Here is a 21,713-nt window from a genome sequence, read left to right as displayed (position 1 = left end):
TCCCTGGATATGCAATTAAATGTATCCCATGAGAATTTTTTTTTTTCCTGAATTAGGTTTCCTGAACATTTTTTGGCTCCTCTGTAAGTCTGTGAAAGTTGTCCACATTTAGGTACCACCAAACAGAGAATAACAGCACATTTCTGAGAAACCACTTTTCTGTCCACATGTCAGTTCAGTTCAGAAATTACTCTCTCACTCTCTCTCTCTCTCTCTCTCTCTCTCTCTCTCTCTTTCTCTCTCTCTCTCTCTCTCTCTCTCTCTCTCACACACACACACACACCCACACTAATCCCAAGCTACACACGTAAAATCAGTCGAAATGTGTGCTCTCACAAGCAGCTGACTCAAGGCTGCACTGGCTCACCGTTTGTTTTCACTGGAGACAAATTTTCCTGAAATTGATGCAATTCTATTGATTAAATAATGAGGCTCTTCCTCCCATCAGCCTGTCACTCCCAAACTCTCCTCTCTTGTGTGAGTGTGAGTGTATAAGGGTTTAAAAGAAGTCAGTCCAGCAGACGGTTGTCTAATCCTACATGTATGTCTGGGAGAAGTTTCTCTCTCCTTTCCTCTCTGCTACACCTGTCAAAGCTCTCATAGTTTCACTGTTGAAATGTAGGTCTTTAAAATGGCAGGAAACTGTGGAATAACCGCAGTCAGAGCACACATGCTTTTTTTGTAGCAAGTACTAGTCTATGGCCAGTACAAATCAGCCAGTGTAAAAGAATACATTGTTCGCCCTCTATTGGTCTCTAGGTGTGTAACCAGTAGTGGACAAAGCACTCAATCTCAGGTCAGAAAAGGTAGAGTCATCCTTTAAAAAAGGCCATTTTGAGACTATAACTGCACTACAGCTAATCTGCTCAGAAGGGTATAACTGCAAATATATAAGGGTAAAGTTCAAAGTTAACGTAGCGTATAAATACGTTTCCATATCCAAGAAGTTATGTCAAAGTTGTATAACCATCACTCTAATCCATATTTTCATCTACAACATACATAAATAAACATTCATTTTAAGAATCAGACAACAATCTGTATCCCATTATGATTATATTAATCAGCATGACGAAGAAAGTGATGTTACTTAAGTCTTTAAAAATACACTTACAATAAATACTCGGTGTATTCGCAGTGAATGGAATAGCAGTTTATGAAGATCTCTTGTATTGCTCAAATAAACCAAGCAAACCTCTGTGAAACTCTAGCTGTGATAATCAAAGTTCTAGTCATGTTTGAGTTTTAGATTTAATGGTACCCACATGGCCTGGTTTGGTCAGGTTTTAAAGTCACGTGTACAGCCTTAAATTCCACACACATTCAGACCTGTAGTGTGCCTCGGTACAACTTTTCAGCTCAGAAACACCCCAAATTCACCGCTTCACAGTCCAGTATTTTACTACTCTAGCTGATGCTAAGCAATAGAGGGAACTTAGTTTGAAAGAACATTTTTTCTTTTTTTTTCTTTAGTTTTTTAGTTTAATTTTAGAATGATGAGTATCAACGCATGCTGCACAAGCAATATATTTTACATTTAAATGTAGTGAAGTGAAATTAAAAGTTTCAAAATATGTGAAATGAGTACTGATGTGAAATATATGAGATACATGAAATAAGTACTTAAAGACACTAATATAAGACTTTGTGACATGTGTTATAAACAGGCTCACTTGAACCTTACTGCGGTCACATGTCGTTTCTAGAGAGTGATTTTCTACATGATCCCCTCTTGTATCTTGAATCTTGAAGGTAAGAGGAATTCTGGGGGAGATTCTTATTTATTTATGTAATCATCATTGTTATTATTATTATTGTAATCATAGTGAATCATTGTAATCAGGGCTGAGTAGGTGGTAGGAGGCTAGCGTGATTTTAGGTTTGGAAATCGTGACATATAAGGGATTCTAATGTTTATATTTGTATGTGTAATGAATTCTGAATATTAAAGTGAGAGATGTTTGATGAACAAAAACATGATTTGAGTTCTGTAAAATTAATGCAGCTCAGGGATATATTTCTCCCCTACAGACAACTAAACAATACAACAACGAAGCTAATAACCAGAGCACCTCTAATTACCACGATATACTACATTTATTCTGATACTCGTCAACAGTGGGTAGAAAAAATGACCATACGTTCACTTCCGAAATTGTGAGAATAAAGGGAGGTGTGATTTTGTTAATTGGTCATTCGTAAGTAGGAAAGCGTAGAGAGCAGTTTTACCAGATGACCTTAGCCTTCTTCATCTACACTCACTGCCAGTTGACTAGAACTCAATAGAGAAATAAAGTGACATAGTGCTGGCTGGAAGGAGGAAGGAGGAGGAGTAGCAACTCCACAGGCCGTTACAGCGACCCCAACTACCAGCCTGTAAAAATAAATCACGCATCTGCTTCCAATGAGCCTCTGGCATATTAATGCCTTTATGCTTGTTATGGAATTCTTGGGAGTGTGCGCATGTGTGCGTGTGCTGTGTGTTTATGTTTGTGAACCATCCTTCCCTCTAGCTTTCCCTTATCTGTTCATCATTACTTCTCTCTTCCTCTCTCTCTCTCTGACACACACTCTCAACTTAGTACTGCTAATCTCAGAGCTGTTTAATAAACGGATGAGACATCAACAGAGTTTTCAGTTTTCACAGCAACCATCATTCGTTTATCTCCTGAAGCTGCTTCCTTCTTTCAGGTTTGTGGCGGGTTACTCTGAGTCACTGGGCGCAAGGCAGGAACACACCATGGACAGGGCATCACATCAATCCATTACACACTCACCTTGTCACTCATACTCACAGTGCAGGACACCTTTTGGAAAAACACAAACAGAAAAATTGTTCTAAGCAACAAGAACACAACTGAATCATCAAATTATTATGAATAAGTAATGGGTTTTACAACAATAAATTTTGTTGTAAACACACACCCACACACAGAACAAAAAGGAAATCAACACCAGGTACAAATTGTATCTACATCCCTATGTGGCACAATGTTGGTGATAAATAATACCAAGTAGTTAATAATCTATCTAATTAAAATTGGTTTAAATCAGTTGACTTTATCATATCAAATGCCTTTTTATCCCTCACAGTTTTGAACTACAATTCTGGCTCTTTAACTGGAGCTGTTTAATGCTCTTTTGGGAAGGCCCGTTCAAAGATAATTGCATGGATGAGTATCTCTAGGTCTTGTGGAGAGAGTAAGCCTTTGTTTCTGTCTGCACTGTTAAAGGGATAGAAATCTATTTGGGTGATTGCTTTGATATGACTGGAGAATATTAAATTCTAGTATATGACACTGACTTGATTTTTAAGAGTTTTGGATTTATGACGTGCACTAATTTGAAACACAATAAAGATATAAACAGAGATTAGTACGTTGAAGGAAATTCTGCCTCGTTCAGTTATTTATGAGGTCCATGCATTGCCACAGTGCTTCTGCTGGGCTATAATTGCCTGCTGATACAGCCATGTCTATAAGGGTATCATCGACATAATTATAGTAATCAGTGTTCGGTTCTTAAGGTTTCAGCCCAGTGAACACAAAGTAACAAAAGGGTCTGAAAACTGATAGTGACACCATCCTTCTGAATAAGGCTTGAACCAATTGAGGACTGACAAAAATGGGCCAATTGCAATTTTAAACTTTAAAAATTAAATTACTGAGCTGGTTTAATCTCTTGGCCATAAATCCCTATTTGGACAGGATTAGTTTTACCTGTGGACGTAGGGGTAAAGTGATTATTACATGAGTATCTCAGTAGTTTTAATCCCATTCGAATATAACCCCAGACAGTGAGCATATATCGGTCCACTGGCATAAAAAGGCTGGCACACCACTGACTGTAGACCACTGCTGGTCCACCATCAGACCACTCAGATTACTGTCCTGTACAGGATATAACTCATTTTTAATTTCCTCAAACAGATTTTAAATTCAGAGACTTTTATTCTGAAAAACAAACTAATACAAATATTACCAAACAACTATGAGAGATATAATGAGTATAACCCTGATATAAAATGATTACGCTAAAAATGTTGACATTGTGCTGGATTACAATTATTTACTAATTTTATTTATAAAGAATAATAAAAAAACTAATGAAGGAAAAAAAAATGTAAATTCGACTGTGAATGGAAAAGTGCTAAAATTTGGCATTTTGTATAAAAATCTGTTTAATCACCATTGGTCCGCCCAGACCTCCAACTTTGCCCTTAGTGGAACAACAGTGGTCCGCCGTCTCCTTGCTGTCAGGGACATTTCGGTCATTTTTCCGGAGTGTGCGCTAACGTTTCAGGAAAGATTCCCGAGCCTTTTACCCACTGTAAAACGAGCAGTAAAAATGACCGAAGGGCCTAATTGAAATGTGGGGTAATATTGCGTCATATCCCGAAGAAAATGAGTGTGTCGCGGGTTTTCTCGAGAACGGAACAGCTGAAGGAGGCGTTTAGTGATTAATTATTATACGGTTTACGTAAAAGCTCACTCTGTGACGGCAGTGCGCGAATCGAGTAGCCCCTCCCACCTCTGTTATTTTCACTGCGAATTCTTATGCAGTGCGAATCCACTATAAACATTACTGACCTCTTGTGAAAAATTACATTACCCGAGTTCCACATGTAAAACTAATCCCGTCCGAATAGTTTGAGATGGGTTTTTAGTTATAGATTTAGTACCGAAGCATCCCAAGTTTTAAGAGTGGCTTAATAGCACCTCATTTGGGGCTTTTAGGAGACTGATTGATTAAAGTATGACATTGCTGCAGGTCAGCTGCCACAGTGTTAAAGGTGGATTAAAAAAAATAAAATTGGCAGTGTATTGAGGCAGTTAAAGGTTAAACATAAAATTTTCACTGGAGTGAGTGTTTAACATAAATCCCTAAAAACTGCAATTAAGATCGTTGTGTAACATTGGATTTCAAGCCCCAAAATGGGCTACTTCACCTTCTTTTTCTTACCAACTCTACACATGGTAATGCAGAAGCTTACGAGAGTGTTGTATCGCTCAAGTAGCCCGGCACACGGTTCATCCTCGGCTCTAATAAACACCTTATGTACACAAACCAAGAGTATAGACCCACACGTGTCTGCAGTTAAAAAGCCCTCAGAGAGGAAGGTTCCGAGCAGAGTCCACTGCACTTTGAAGTGCACATGAATCTGAATTCTGGACCTCATTACACTGATGTGCCTGACTAAGAAGCGTATCCGTGAGGCTCTCATTCACATGCTCTGTGCACAGAGGGTGGCCGCGTACAACCAAACTCCAGTTCCGTCCAACTGAACTCAAACCAGCCGTGTCCCACTGAGAGAGAAAGACACAGGATGTGTTTCAGATTTACTCTTCCTTTGTTTTGGTCTTAGAGATAGTCTACTACCTGCCTGAGGGTTTAAAGAGTGCAAAATATTATGGAATTTCTCAGAGGTTATTTGAGGATTCCATGTACGATGTGTGTAAAAACGTTCGCCAGTAATGAGCTCAGTGCTTTTATTTTAAAGCGGACATATAATACCTCGTTTTAAACAAGTGAGAGCATGTCTATGGGCTATACAAAACATGTTTATGAAGTTATTTGCACAAAGTCACTCTCAAAGAGATCTCTCCAGCGCTATTCTTGCCAGTTTCAGCCCCTTTCAGAATGAGATGTTTAAGGACTCTGTCACTTTTATGCTAATAAGCGGTTGCTGACCACACCCCCAATGGTTACGCAAATGAGGGATTGAGCCAGGGTGGTTCTATGCACATTTCCTTATGATGTCACAATATGAGCCATCCAAACGGCTCATAGAAGCATGTGATTTCTGACACCAAAATTTTTCAACTGACTCAGAAAATGGATGGAAGTTTTTATTTAACATTTGGCGTGTTTACAAGCGAAGTAGAGACCCAAGTGGAAATACAAAAGCACACAAAATGAGTTTTGCATAATATGTCCCTTTTTAAGTGATTGCAACAAATTGAGGGTGTAACTCTCTTTCCTCTTTCCAACCCAACACTCTTCTGAAATTATTCTTCACCTATTCATTAGCTAGGATTCCCCAATCACACACAATGCCAATGGCCTGGGAGGCTCAGGGACAACTACTGCATCTTTTTGAACTACTGCTAGCACACCACCCCTGGACAGGGCAATACACTTGGAGGAGGACACTTACCACCCACTTACAGCTATTATATGCCCTTTGCACCTAGCATTGTAAGCTACTGATAGGGGAGAGGGCAGTCCACCCTACCCACCCAGAGGGTGTGAGGTTAATTGTGTGGCCCTCAGATAGCTGAGGCATCCTCAGGGGGAAAAAAACCTTCAATCTCCTGCTAAAAGGCAGTACTTAGAGCACTGCATCACTCTGGAACACTGTGTCAAAAGTGCATGATTTAATGTTGTATACTTGTTGTGTCCATAAACCTTTGGCCATATAGTGCACAAGAGCATATATAAGCACTAAGGAACTTACAAAATTGTGTTGTATGTTTTTAAACACAATACTCTGTGTAAAATGCTGTAAAACCATATTAAACACAAAACGCAGTTTGTAAATAAATTATGTTTCCCCAAAAAGATAAGTTGAATAAATATTAATTCGTGCAGCATGTAACAGTTGTTTCTCTTTGGTGTTCATCATTTACTGACGAATAGATGGAGAAGTGTCCATCCAAAGTCAGCTCCAATGCCTGCAGCACAACTCTGCAGACTTGCCACAAGATGTCAGTGTAATTCACTCTGCCAACAGTTCACATTTCTCTAGGATTTTCCTCAGAACTATTTCATTTTCCTCAGAACCCACTAAGTGTTTTAGGCTACACGTGGAAATAATTTTCTTATGAACCAAGCATATTCAAAGGCATCCAGCAACAGCAGTGGTGGGGAACTGAAGGCTGGAGAGGAGCAAAGTAGGTAGTTTCCATTCTTTATCTCTCAAACTGAACCTAGTTATTAGCTAATTATTTAAATGTGAGCAGGAAATTGCTAGCAGGCAACAGAAACTACCAACAGAACTTAACCAGTTATTAATGCTGCAATAATGGACAGATTTCACCTGCCCCATGGGTCTGATTTATAGCTTTATCCTGTTTCTTGCACTTGTAGTCTTGCGTTCCTAGGTGTGCAAATAATGTCCTGGTTTTTTTTTTTTCATTCTCTACAAACAAGGCAGTCCACGAGCGCCCCCTATTAGCACTGTACCGCAAGTACACATCAGATTACAGATCTGTGAAGGTTCCTACCCACAATCCAATGCAGTCAAACACCATTTTCCACAAACATTACAAAAACTGCTCTGAACTGGTAAAAACCGGAATCTATGCTTCGTTTTATTTGACAAGAGTGAGAAGAAATGGTTTTGAGGGTAATTTATTATTATTTAATAAATGAACTAATACATACAATGTAAAAATCCTCTCCGGGATTTCATTCCAACTCCATTTGCCTGATTTCTGCATTCTTCTCTAAACAGTCTCAAAGATTTTGATTCTCAGGACCTGAAATGCCCACCTCAAATGTTAATGAAGCAGGTATTTTACAAAGTAATGTTTCTGTGGTATAAATCATAGGTGGTACTTGGAGGTTTTGGTTTGATTAGGGCGACCAGATCTGAGATGCAGAAAAAGAGGACACGTCCTTTCGGGGGGGGGGGGGGATTGTAATTAGCTCTCGCTTAGCTGAACCTACGTGGGCTTTTAGGTCATTTACGCCTTTATTTGCTACACAAAACATGGGAATTTCTTTTTTAATTCATCCGAGAACTTACATTTACGTTTCGGCATAGCTGCTCGAGATGAGGGTGAGTACATGAGCTTGGCCTGACGTAAACAAGGACTACTGACGTGCAGACTGACCAATTACAATTAAATATTTACAGAGAAGGTTATCGACCAATAACGGTAGATCTACAGTCAGACCGTCCAATCAGAAGAGTTTAGGCTACTTCACCACGCCCTTTTCTCACTCAAGCGAACCAATCGGAGTAGGGGAGGGCGGGACTAGTTTGTGAACGAAGCGCTTCTCGAAGTTCTATGTAAGCTCTAGAAAAACAAAATACCGGACGTTTGTGAAATTCCGCCCGGACATTTTTTTAAGTCTAAAAAAGAGGACATGTCCGGGTAAAAGAGGATGTCTGGTCACCCTAGGTTTGATAATGTTTGGTACTTGGTCTAAAAAGCTTGAGAACGACTGTCATAGTTTATTTAGAAAACACATTTCTATTTTTTTGCATTTCCGTTTTAGAAATATTCAAAATTTTCCACCTGGTCCAACCATAAAAGTCTTTTTTTTTTGCCATATTTGGGTGCTTTTGTGAATTTTGGTATTTTAACGCACATTTCCAAAATTTACAACAACTCTCTGGATGTAAAACCCTTTTGAGAGAGAGAGAACGATTCGCATTACAATACAGTGTATTTAATTAATAACTGTGAGTGGAAGAGGCAGCATTGGATTCTACACTCAGACCTCGTCCACATGCATGTGGAAATTTATGTAAACCACTTATTTTTTCTCAAGAAATTTCATCCACAACTACACAGTTTTCATAAACCAGTTCATCCATGGGAATTAAACAACTAGAAAACACAAATATGCTACACCAGTCCAGCCCAAATATGGTTACAGCCCAGCCGAGCTTTTCATGTATCAGAGGATAGGAAATACTTAAGGCTTAAAGCTTTATTTTTACTTCATTTTTTAACGGTGGATTGTGATCAGGGAAAAATCAATATCACACAAGTCTAGCTAACACAAAGCTTTTGGTTTTCAGTTTCTACCTTCCTACAAATGATGCTGATGAATGATTATTAATCTACCAAACCAGGTCTTTTTCTGGCTACTTTGAAATTCTGTTTACATTTGCACAGACTCCTCACAGCCAAATTTGCTACAGTGTGTACAAATAGAACACAGTGGGTGAATATTCCTCACATCAATCGCCCCTGTCAGTTTTGAGTGTCGCTTGTTTTGGTGGGTTCTACTTTCACTGACTCGACCTGGCCAAGGGAAAGCTCCTCAAGCTCACACAAGCATGTCTAAGCTTTCTGGCTTTATTAAGAAGCCGTTCCAAATGCCTCGCGTGCAACATATCCAGTTGCACTGTGCCCCCTCTAAACGGATGGGACAGTAAGTCAGGGGAATCCTATTGCTCCCTCTCATCTTGTCACATGTGACCACAGCACGCTAATTATAGGGGTGATGCAAAGCCATTGGGTTCCCACACAACCCTAACCACTTTATAGCTGCACAGCAACTCACAAATTAACTCTACCTACATTCACCCTTATGCTTGAAAGTGGTCCACACACATGCAGTGTACCCTCATTAAAAGATGCTGGTCAGTTAAATCTAGCTGGTTTTATTTCATTTGTTCTTACACTAGTTATTAATTTCTCTTGCTGATATTTTAGTGTGTGAATAAAACATTGCTACTGAATGGAGGAGTGCGAGTGCAGATCAGCCTCTTAAGCAGCACTGAGCTTAGGGGTCACACACAAACGAGCTAACTGTCCTTGAGGAAAAGTACATCTGGCTGATCTTGGTGCCAAGTCATGGTCTTTACTGAGTTGACAGTTGGTACATTGCCAAGCCTCGCTTATACTGTTTGCAGTGAACAGTCTGTAGCATTTTATCCTTTACTCCAATGTCTACTGCTAAATTGCTTTGAGGATAGCAAAACCAGGATGGCAATACATTTTTAAAACTTCGCTCTATATAAAGCTGAATTGATGATTTTTGGATGCAGAGCTGTCTCTGATGCTGCTTATAAAACCTATTTTAAAAAAAAGCCTTATATTAAAAAAAACCTAAGTGTGATATTGGACAGCAACTGACTTTATTCATTTTAAAAAATGTATTATTCAAGCCCTTTTTATCTTTTAATGATTGTGAAATGTGGCGGCACAGTGGCCGGTGGTGTGTATCCCTGTGGGTTTCCTCCAGGTGACTGTCTGTGAGGAGTTGGTGTGTTCTCTCTGTGTCCGTGTGGGTTTCCTCCAGGTGACTGTCTGTGAGGAGTTGGTGTGTTCTCCCTGTGTCCGTGTGGGTTTCCTCCGGGTGCTCCGGGTTCCTCCCACAGTCCAAAAAAAAAAAACACACATTGGTGGGTGGATTGGTGGCTCAAGTGTCCATAGGTGTGAGTGAATGTGTGACTGTGTATTGCCCTACAAAGGACTGGCGCCCCCTCCAGGGTGTGTTCCTGCCTTGTGCCCACTGATTCTGGGTAGGCTCCGGACCCACCGTGACTCTGAACTGGATAAACAGTTACAGACAATGAATGAATGATTGTGAAAGGGCCATACAGGCTAGACCACTGTAATGCCATTTATTGGTGTGCTCTAGGCCTCCACTAAATGCTGAAGTGCCTCTTAAAATAAATCCTAAAATGTACAGAAAGCCAGGGAAGCGAAGCCAAAATGGGGAAAAAAAGGTTTGGTTCTTTGTTTATAAATTATTGTATGGGTTCACTCCTATCTGTATCTGTGAACTTCTACAAACATGTCCCATCAAGGTCCCTCAGATCTGCTTTCTGGTTGTCCCTAAATCTATGGGTGACTGTCTGTGAGGAGTTGGTGTGTTCTCCCTGTGTCCGCGTGGGTTTCCTCCGGGTGCTCCGGTTTCCTCCTACAGTCCAAAAACACACATTGGTAGGTGGATTGGTAAAATAAAGTGTGAATGTGCAAATATTTGTGTTAGGACCCTGAACTGGATAGGCCATTACAGATAATGAATAATATAATGGTTGTCTTTGTCTCTATATATATATAATTGACAATGTCAGACTTTTTTTTTTCCCTATTCATTGTATATCCAATATTGTTCACGCACTCCCTCTAAATCCATACTTTTTATTCATACCACTTTTATGGTGGTTAATGGTTTTGCTCCAGTGTAAAAAAAAAAATAAATAAAAAATATGAGCTCTCCTCAAGAGTTTTTATTATCCTCGAGGTTTCTGCCTCATGTTCTGGAGTTTTGTTGCCATTGTCCTCCTGGCAGTGCTCTCACGTGGAATTTTGTATCATGCTTTATGAAATCATTACAGATTAATTACAAACTGAACAGAATGTATAAACACACACACACACACAAGATTAGTTTAATTCTCTGTCTAATTTTCTAGATTATTCTAATTACACTGTCATACCATTTATAATGATTCATAATTTATGATCAATATTATATTTATAATTTTTTATAATAAATATACTGAACGATTTTTTTTTTACAGATTCACTTCACAAGATATCACTGTTGTTAATGTCTTATTAAAAGCTATATCAATCCATTCTATTTCTTACTAGAAAGGAGGAGCTGCAATTATTTTAGTTTTACTACAACTCAGTACTGTGCACTGCACATGAACTCACATGTGACACTCTGCTGGCAAGGCCCCCTGTCCATCAGGGCCAACAGTGAGCAAATAAAGAGTGTTAGTCCAGAGTGGCTTGAGCACACAAACATGAACCCCAACAGTGTTTACTCTGAGTTGATGTCCACATTTCAAATTATTTCATGATATTATCATTTCAATCATAAAAAAAGAATGAAATAAAAAAACTGTTTAGAAAAGAATTCCCTCATGTTTTTTGCTGCTGCGCACATCCCTTAGTTTCCTCAGTTTCCTGAACTTTAAACAGAGCTTCAAAGAGTGAAAGTCAGTTAGTAAAGAAAATGTACACCTACCAGGTTTTCAGGTGAGAGCTTTTATCCAGTGTCTCCTGAAGTCAGGGACAAGGCACGGCAGTAGATCAGGTTGAGTCAGAGAGAAGACATGCTTAATACTCCCTGTCATACAGCAGCCTCCAGAAACGCACTGCCACTGCAGGTGAACAATGACATGAAAATTCATTCATTCATTGTCTGTAACCGTTCTCCAGTTCAGGGTTGCGGTGTGTCTGGAGCCTACCCGGAATCACTGGATGAAAGGCAGGAACACACCCTGGAGGGGGCGCCAGTCCTTCACAGGGCGACACACACACACTCACAGCCATGGAGACTTTTCGAGTCGCCAATCCACCTACCAACGTGTGTTTTTGGACTGTGGGAGGAAACCAGAGCACCCGGAGGAAACCCACACGGACACTGGGAGAACACACCAAACTCCTCACAGACAGTCACCCGGAGCAGGACTCGAACCCCCAACCCCAGATCCCCAAACTAAGTTCCCTACACGGCTTTATCCTTCACTTTAAATCATCATGTGATCTGATTTACAGAATGACAGTGTAATTGGTGAGTACGTACAGACCATAACATTTTTTTTTAAAAGCAGGATTTTGGTAAAAATGTGTTCCATTCTTTTGAACAGATAATTTAACAATGCTTTAGTAACCTGTCCTGTGTTACATTTCAAAAATAGTTACAGAAAAGTGTTCCATGTAGTTTCTTTGGTCATTTCTATATTTCTCATATGAATTGCAATACGTTAAAGGGATCAATTTCTGTGAAAAATGTTTGTTTTCACCAACAAAATCACATCAATGAAAAACGGATGAAACATGACCATGTCTGATGTTTATAGGCATGTTTTAAACAGAAAGGACTCAAATCAGTGTCAAATCTCAGCAGCATGATGTACACAAACTACACCCACATTTATTAGGTCAACGACTTAAAACTCTGAAAAACCTTCCATTCAAGTTCCCCAACGAGAACAACCCTTCCACTGCCTTTCATTAACCCATGTGGTATTTCTGGGAAAATAGAACTAACCACAGTTGTAGGTGAAGCACAATATACAATGATGAATTCAAATCGAAACCAAACCCAACGACCACTCATCAATTAGATGCCAAAAAAACCTTGTAACTATGGCACATGTTAAAATCTGGGATAGATTCAGTTGAATTTGAGAGAAATGAGTAGGTGTGAAGACCTGAGTGACCACAGTCAGAACTAGTGTTTAACTACTGACTACAGTCTAAGGAGAGAAACTACCAACTGGTGACACAATATTGGGCTCGAAGGCTCATCAACATGTGAGGTGGGTAAAGCTTAGCCCATCGGGTCCCAAAAAATCAGAAAGCCCACTGTGGCACAAGAATGTTTTTCTTTTTTCTCTTCTCACTGCTATGCACCTTGCAGCTTATTGTGCTGAGTATCTGCAAAAGAGTCAGAGTGGCCATACTAATTCATGTGCACTTGTGCCATGTGGACAATAAGTATTATATTCTGCATTTAAGAATGCATGTACGACAGTGCATGTACTGGTGGAAAATGATGCTGAAACAACCAAAGCACAAACAACAAAAAATCATGATTAATTCAAACAGCTATTTACAAAGACTAGGGGTTTTGTCACTAAGTGGAAAAACTGCATGAGCCCAACCAAAGGAAATAGTTCACTGTATCTACAACATCACTGCAAATTGTTATTGTGGCTCCCATTTTTTAAAATTCAGAACTGACCTGTCTCAAATCAGCAAATCCTGGTAGGGGTAAATAAGAAAAAAATAAGAAAATGAGAAGGGGCCAACACATTTATGAAAAATGTTTCTTAAGCCAAAACATTTATTATAAAGGCAATACATGTGATAAAGTCAACTTCAAAAGCTCTTCCTATTTCCCTCTAAGCCACTTCCCTCTGACCCAGTGGCACTGCACCACCTCCTAAAGAACATTTCAGAACAATCTCATTCTTTTCTTCACGCAACCATCATCTCCCCTGAAGTGCACACCTGACCTACACGGTGGTCTAAGGTTCATTTGGGTAAACCCCCTCCTCCCACACCACTTTCCAGTAGGAGGAAACTCAAGCTAAAGCAACTAACCAATTACACAGTTAGATAAAGGATTACTGCCCAGGGCTCATCTGCTGAAAATGAGATCAAGGCTGATTAGTGGGGTTTAGCATGACGTAGAGCAACTTGTTGCTTCAAGCACTTGACTCCTCAACAGGCCACCTCCTTTTGAAGGAAGGGCGACCACCAGGAATAGCTGCTCTGTCTCAGCTTGTCAAATTTTGTTGAATTTATGTGAAATTGTGTTGCCATTGGAGGCAGAGGCCTCTGATTTCCAACACTATGGACTTTCTGCAGTTCTGGGTGGTCAGAATGGGTATGAAGAGGGGAATCCTTGGCAAAGCACGTTCTGAAGTGCCCTTCTGGAATGGATTACCAATCTAAGTTTTTGGACTAAAATTTGATTGCCATAAATTTCTAATACAAATCAGTGAAAAGGTAAACGGTGGACTTGCACTTACTATTTGGCACACAATATAAGCAGGAAAACATGGCTTTGATGAAGGTAAAATTTGACTTAGCAAAGAGAGTCAAGCTTGCTCAGGCACTGTGGCTCCTGTACTGGTTGTCCGTCATGGGTGGGATCCTCATCTTTACCATGGGGCTTTTCTTCAAGATTGAGCTCCGCAAGAGGAGTGAAATGATGGACAACAACGAGAGTCATTTTGTGCCCAACCTGCTCATTCTGGTTGGCCTAGCTACTTGTGGTATCAATGCCTTTGGTGGCAAGGTTTGCCATGATTCCCTTGACACAGCCAAGTTTGCCAGGTGGAAGCCCATGGTCAAGAACTACCTGTGCGGATGCTTAGCCTTTTGCGTCATCCTCTTTATCACGGCTCTGCTGTGCTTCCTGGTTCAGGTTTCTCTACACTTTGCTTTGGCCGAAGGGCTGAAAAACGGGATGAAGTACTACAGGGATACTGACACGCCAGGACGATGCTTCATGAAGAGGACCCTGGATATGACACAGATTGAGTTTCGCTGCTGTGGCAACAACAACTTCAGGGACTGGTTTGAGATCCAGTGGATTAGCAACCGCTACCTTGATTTCAGCAATGATGATATTAAAGAGTGAGTGCAGGGTTTTCTTGTATTTTGGTTGTTTCAGTTCAATACAACAATGTCAAACTTGAGAAAACCTAGAAAAAATGGGTATTCCTGAGTTTTTGGGGCTAAATTTTGAAGTTCATTTAAGGACAGTGAAAGTGTTTAAAAGTTATCAGCTGAATTAATAATTGTAGGTGTGTAAATGTTGGAAAAACATATAAATCACTTGCCTTTTACTGACTATTCCTGTAACGCTGCTGAATTTCTGGCAGGTGGGTTTGTGGTTTAAAGCAGTTAAAGGATGCGTAGAAAAAGTGCATAACATGCTTTTGTGTTTTGAACAAGGTAAAAACAGATATACAAACTAAGGTACATGGTACAAGAACTTAATTTTTAATGGTACCATATAAGAACCACTTTTTGAACAATTTTTCCTAATAAATTTTAAATTGGTAAAGAACCTTTACAAGAACCAGAAAGTTTCTTTAACATTTAAAAAGGTTCTCAAGTGCGAATAAATATGTTTTTTATGAAACCAAATATTATTCTTCTATGGTACTGCACAAGAAACCCTTTATAGCATCTTTATTTTTAAGAGTGTATTTTCAGCTGTGTGCAAGGCCATCATTTTTATGGCTCATTCAGTATAAAGCTGTGCTTGCTTATTTTCACAAAAGCCACAGAGGATAAAGGCTTGCTGTCTACCATCCTCTCCAGCCAATAGTATCCTTATAAAAGTCTAATTTATACAAACTTACTGTGACTAAAGTGTGGCGAGAGTGCAATTTTCCAGCCTTGCACAAAGAAAACTTAAATGTTAGCATGATAATGAGGTGAAGACAAAAACATGCAATGAAGTCAGCTAAGCGGGACTACTAAATTGATAATTTATCCGTAGAAGTCCCGTAGAGAGAATGGGAATATAAGCAGGATCAGGTGTACAACCCAAGCTCGCATAAGAAGATAATCTGCCAAGATCTCATTCTCGCGTCCTTGAAGCTCGCTGTCAACTGCAATCATAAAACAAAGCTTTGATTCGTTAATTACATCCAGCACAGCTTTACCCCTGACCCATTTCTCTAATAAACCATAATCAATTAAATAAGCGGTTTCAAAAAGATCTATGTCAGTGGTTTATAAGAGAGGCACCTGCGTCGCATGCTTTTGTGACAAGATAATGTGCACATTTGTTTGCACACTCCCTTAATTCTGAAGTTGAAATCAATACAGGGGAGCTACAATATCCATCTCCCATGAGCAATCGCGTAGACTGCTCCCATGGAATCCTTGATTTCCATATTTAAGTTTTACAAAGTGCCATTATTTATTGTTAAATAAAAAGGCTGACAATGGCAATTATTAAGTGTGCCTTCCTTTGCAATGACTGTGCTCTCATTTTTAGCAAATATTTGTTTCTTTCGTTTTTACAGTCGTGTCGCAAGCAACGTGGATGGTAAATTCCTGATGGACAGCGTCCCATTCAGCTGCTGCAACCCTGGTTCCCCTCGACCCTGTATTCAGCACCACCTGACCAATAACTCTGCTCACTATGATTACGATCATCACACAGAGGAACTGAACATCTGGACCAGAGGCTGCCGTGAGGCCCTGGTGTCCTACTATGGAGGAATGATGAATAGCATTGGAGCCCTTGTTCTGCTAGTCCTGGTTTTGGAGGTGAGTGAAGAACATCTAAATGATTTTATGTCAAAATGATAATGACTCAAAACCTGGCTAGTTAGCTTTACAGATGGTTAGATTCCAATTTCAAATTTCCAATCACTGCCAAATGAATAACCTGACTGACATAACTCAAGCACTTTAACATTTATTTATGGCAGGCTGCAATGGTAAATAAATTGCTCTTAATGACTTGCCTGGTGAATTTAAAAAAATGTGTACAATGTAAAAATGATTTAGAACTTAATCTCTATTTAAGTAGACATTACTATGTCTATAGAATGTTATTTTTTTCCCACAAAATAAATTGCCATTCCTCCCCAATTCAGTGTGTTATAGTGTTACAGGTACAGACAAGGAAACAAAGGTTTTCAAGATCATAGTGAAATGCGGCTGCTGGGTTTTATATATATGTTAGTTTAGGCACCAGTGGATTTTACTGGGAGTACTACATTGTGATCCTGGAGATATAAGCTATGAGCTTCGCAATATATACATTTACGTTTATTTGAGGAAGTGAAATCCCAGTGAAACTTGAAGAACCAGACTGTGAGAAAATCTCAGAAACATTACAGTAGATGAAAGGACACTGGGGCTGATCTTTACTCTTAGTGATTACATAATCATCAGTGTGACACCAAGTGTGAGGATAAGAGCATCTAAGAAGGTTTAAGCTGCACAAGTGTCATTGGCACTCTTCATGGAAGGAGGATCTCAGTAGGTGGCAGAGTACATCGATGGTTGAAAGGTGCGTTGTAAGTGGGTCAAAAACTATGAAAACAAGGGACTTGTTTTTATTTTGTTTTTGTTTTTTTGCGCAAGTTCCGTTTCTAGACGTATTCCTAGGTTAAAGAGGACTTGAAAACACCAATTGGTGAACATTCTTTATCTTTTGTAAATAAATATGTAACGCTTCAGTGTGTTTTAGACAAACAAGCAGCAGAGATTGAACAAAATCATCTTTTTTTTGCTAAACAGGCTGCAGATATGGTGGGACTGAAGTACCTGACAACCTCTTTGGAGACTCTGACAAACCCAGAAAATCCAGAGAGTGAGAGCGAGGGCTGGCTGCTAGAAAAGAGTGTGAAAGAGACCATGTCTGGGGTCATGGACAAGATCAAGACCTTTGGCAAAGGCAACCAGGTTGAAGGGGAAGGGGCAGAAGCTGCTGCCACAAGCTGAGAGGGTCACACCCTGAGCTGGGACTGAGGTCTCTCCTGCCACATGGAGAAGAAAAGCATAATTGAGAGAGAACTAAAAAGGTTATTCTCTCTATGAAAGTAACATGCACAAATTTTTACAATCTCTTGCACACAAATTTACACGTGCATACACATTGTACTGGCACACTGTACACATGTAAAAGTGAACAAAAATGATAGGTCCTTTAAAGAAAGCACTAAATTGACAAATTTGTAAATGTCCGTAATACTAAATTACAAAATATGTCATTCATAAAATGTCCACATTAATATGTAAATATAAACTATAACAAGAGTTTATTTTTAAAGATATATAACAGTCATCATGAAAACTACAGTGTGAACTTAGAAGAGCTTTAAAACCATCCTACCTCCTGCTCCTAACCATGGTTTAAACCAGGCTTTAATGGTCTCACATCATGCAAAAGGCCAGCCTTCGCATTTAACGTTTCTGGTTAAGTGGATGTTTAACCCGAAAGCTTCACACATTTGTTTAAACCCCGTAATAAATCAGTAATTTATTAACTAAAGACGCCTGAACAAACAGTGTTGACACTCGTATGGCAGCTTTCAAATGGCAGCTGAGAAAAACAGGACCTCTGTGTCCAGGCTTCTCACAAACCCTTCCAGGGTGGAGCCACACTGCTGCCCACCCAGTGCTAGCTCATCCTGCGTTGTATAAATCCCATCAGCCAGGCCTATGATGAACTGAGAAACAATACACAAAGTTACTGTTGAGTGGTGTACAGGCTGCATTAGATCAAGTGCAGAACGGTTGAGCTCCAGTGATGTGTGAGCCTCTCGGGTTAAACATCTGCGTCAGGAGTGGAAGAGGTAATAAAGCTCCTCTTAACCCTTTCAGAGGCCTGTGTGCAGAGTTTCTCTCGAGCGAAGTGGGAAGCAGTTTTGAACAGAAGATTGACAGTTGACAAGAGTAAGAAGCAGTTGTGAAGAGTACAAGCCTGAGGATGTAGTTTTTGTCAGAGAACCTTACCAGTGGTGTTAATGTTTTCTTTTGTGTGATTTTAACTTGGGGAATTTTACTAAGAACCTCTTTCTGTACACTGAACTTTTGACTTCACCGTATTACCGTTGTGGGTTGGGATGAACATGTAGATACATTCCGTGTGTAAGATAAAGATGTTTAAACAGATGCAGGATGTATCTGGGTGGTTCTTGCATTACACTTCTTCCTTCTGTTTTTATATATATATGTACCATCTTTAAAATAAATTTGCCGAAATGGCAAGTGGCCATGAAGCCAGATAAAGCAAACAAATCAGACAGGCTGGCTGTACGATTACACTAAAAAGGAGCAGCAAAAATACCTGAGGAAATATGCCAGGACACCCACTGGGAGTTGAACTTTATCTGATAGGATAAAGAAGAATGGATGGGATTCCCTAAGGAAGGATTAAAGAGGGACTACTGTTCTCAGACGTCCTCAACCTCTGTTTCACCCAGCATCAGAAAATCACACCTATAAGTGCTTTTAAGTCACACTATTACATGAAAACAAAGCCACAAGGTTTCTTTACAGAGAGGGGAAAACAGGTAAAAAAAAAAGAAAACCCTACAAACAGGTTATTAGTGGGCACAGTTGTAAAGGATCATAATTTTGGCAGCTTTTTTGTACAATTCTACAGAATGAGCTTTCTAGCTTTTAAAAACGCAACATACCCCCTTCCATTTACAGTGGAACCTCTACTACTCCACCAACGAACCCCGACTCTAAAAACGAACCCGAGAAAATGGCCACTGACCAGTAGGCGAGTCTCCCAGCGCGCCCAGACTTGAGTGAGCTTTTAAGATTAGCAAATTGTAGTTTTAGCAATTTAGCATTAGCGTAAATAGCAGACATCGAAATTCGTGCGAAGTTAAGCCGTATCTACGCTTTGTCTCCCCACATTCACCCACCCCCACCTCCCGTCATACAGCCAGTGCCTGTGTTACTCCTCCAGCCAGTCGTCACGTCTTCGATATGTAACCACTTAAAACTTTATTTCTTTTTATTACTGTTACCACTGTGTTTCTTTTTTATTTTTAGTAATGCTATATGCATTTTTTTTTACTAATTTGAGAGTTTTGTAAACATATATCAGTGCAAAAAGGGTGACTTTCGGGGTAGGGGCTGGAACGCATTAATTGCTTTTCCATTATTTTAAATGGGGAAAATTGACTCGATAAACGAACTTTTCCACTTACGAACCGGGTCATGGAACGGATCAAGTTCGTAGGTAGAGGTTCCACTGTATTTATTCATGTTATTCTCAGATCAATTCAGGAGGTGGACAAAATCTAAAGACTCAACACATGTCTAAACGTATACAGTCTTTAGAGCAGTACCCTCGGCAGGTAGCAGAGAAAGTTGCACGGATACAAGGAAGAGGATATATGTCATCTGGAATTTCTCTCAATTCCAAAGTCCATAAAGAGGGGCTGAGGAGATAAGTGCAGTTAAGCAGCTTTAAAGAGGAGCTTAGCCTCTGGTCAGGTGAAATTCAGGGACAGGTGCCTCTGACGCAGGTACAGGGCAAAAGAAGCTTGGGTTGGTCCCATGCAGGAACCACCTACTGAGCAACCCCATTCTCCAAGCGCTCAGGATGAACAGCTACCTTCTGGAATATTCTGTCCAGTGCTGCTGTGTTTCTGTTTGTGCGTAATCACCTAGATCTGTGAAACTAATGTAGCCAGTGTGAACCAGGGAACTGTTTTTCGCATGAAATAGTTATTCTTCAGAACAAAGAAATCCGTAAAGCTCCATTCTAAGTTAGAATAATTCACAGCTGTGATCACAGGAACCTGATCTCTGGCATTTTAAAGCCTTGAAAAGGGAAAGCATTACATAATATGATTATGAATTAATTTCCGATGCCTAAAACATTGTTTTATGATAGTTTTAAAACATACAAGGTATAAGGTACATGCTCACCCCTCCCTCAAAACGTAATGTATTCTAACATTATCAACACTACATGCTAAACCCACAAGGTGTACATGGATTATTTTCTTTAATAATAGTAAGGCCATATTTATTTGTATCAAGTCCTCTCACCATCACTGCATACAAATGCGAATAGATAAGATTCTCTGCAATGGCCCTTTACATATGACTCATAATTCATAATCCCTGAATAACTCTTTTTGAAATCTGACTGAAACCCTGATTTAGACCTTAAGTTCCATAAGTTCCCTCTATAATTTATTATTCATTCATTGTCTGTAACCGCTTATCCAGTTCAGGGTCACAGTGGGACCAGAGCCTACCCAGAATCACTGGGAGCAAGGTGGGGACACACTCTGGAGGGGGAGCCAGTCCTTCACAGGGTGACAACATCACACATTCACACCTATGGACATTTTGAGCAGCCAATCCACCTACCAATATGTGTTTTAGGACCATGGGAGGAAACCAGAGCACCCGAGGAAACCCACGCAGACACAGAGAGAACACTCCTATAATGTATTAGACCTGTGTGTAATTCTATAGTATTTCGAGAAAGTGGTATTTTCATAATCGTTAAAAAATATCAAAAGCACAATTTGGTTATTTGTTGCAATCGCTAAAAAAGCTGAACAATAAGTAATACAAGTATGCTGACAAAATATGACTATTGATCTGTACATGATTGTTGATTCCAACACATTAGTCATCCACCCTACAGGCCAGACTGGGCCCTGAGTGATTTTAACCTGTTCCCAAAGTTGAAGAAATGACGTGAAAACCAAGTTTCTGATGATAGCAATAAATGATCCTTTTTCGAGTACATTTTTTTTCAGGGAAATGAAAAGCTAATGAGCAGATCTAACAAAAGTATAGATGTTGATTGTGATTTCATGGGTAAATCAAAATATTGCAAAGTTTATGTGATTTACTTCACATTTGTAAAGAGAACTTGCCCTTGTGTGCTAAGTTCATTTGACAAAAGGCAGATAAACCTCGATTTACTCTTTTATAAAAGCAATAAGACCATAGACACACTTCTTCAATATGCTGTTAATACTCTGCCAAACAAAGTGAAGTCTGACTGTCATACAACCTGAATGGAGCTTCACT

The 21,713-nt window shown here is 39.7% G+C and overlaps 1 protein-coding gene across 1 annotated transcript; it reads left to right on the top strand.

The window, feature by feature from the left end:
- Positions 1 to 14,217: 14,217 nt before the first annotated feature.
- On the top strand, positions 14,218 to 17,710 carry prph2b (peripherin 2b (retinal degeneration, slow)). Its single transcript, XM_066680002.1, has 3 exons — positions 14,218 to 14,798; positions 16,205 to 16,451; positions 17,433 to 17,710. Exons 1-3 carry the CDS (start codon positions 14,218 to 14,220, stop codon positions 17,634 to 17,636), a joined length of 1,032 nt encoding a protein of 343 aa, XP_066536099.1. The 3' UTR covers positions 17,637 to 17,710.
- Positions 17,711 to 21,713: the final 4,003 nt, after the last annotated feature.

Source organism: Hoplias malabaricus, chromosome 8 (genome assembly GCF_029633855.1).
Source record: "Hoplias malabaricus isolate fHopMal1 chromosome 8, fHopMal1.hap1, whole genome shotgun sequence".
Lineage (NCBI taxonomy): Eukaryota > Metazoa > Chordata > Actinopteri > Characiformes > Erythrinidae > Hoplias > Hoplias malabaricus.
This window is presented reverse-complemented; position numbering and strand designations above follow the sequence as displayed.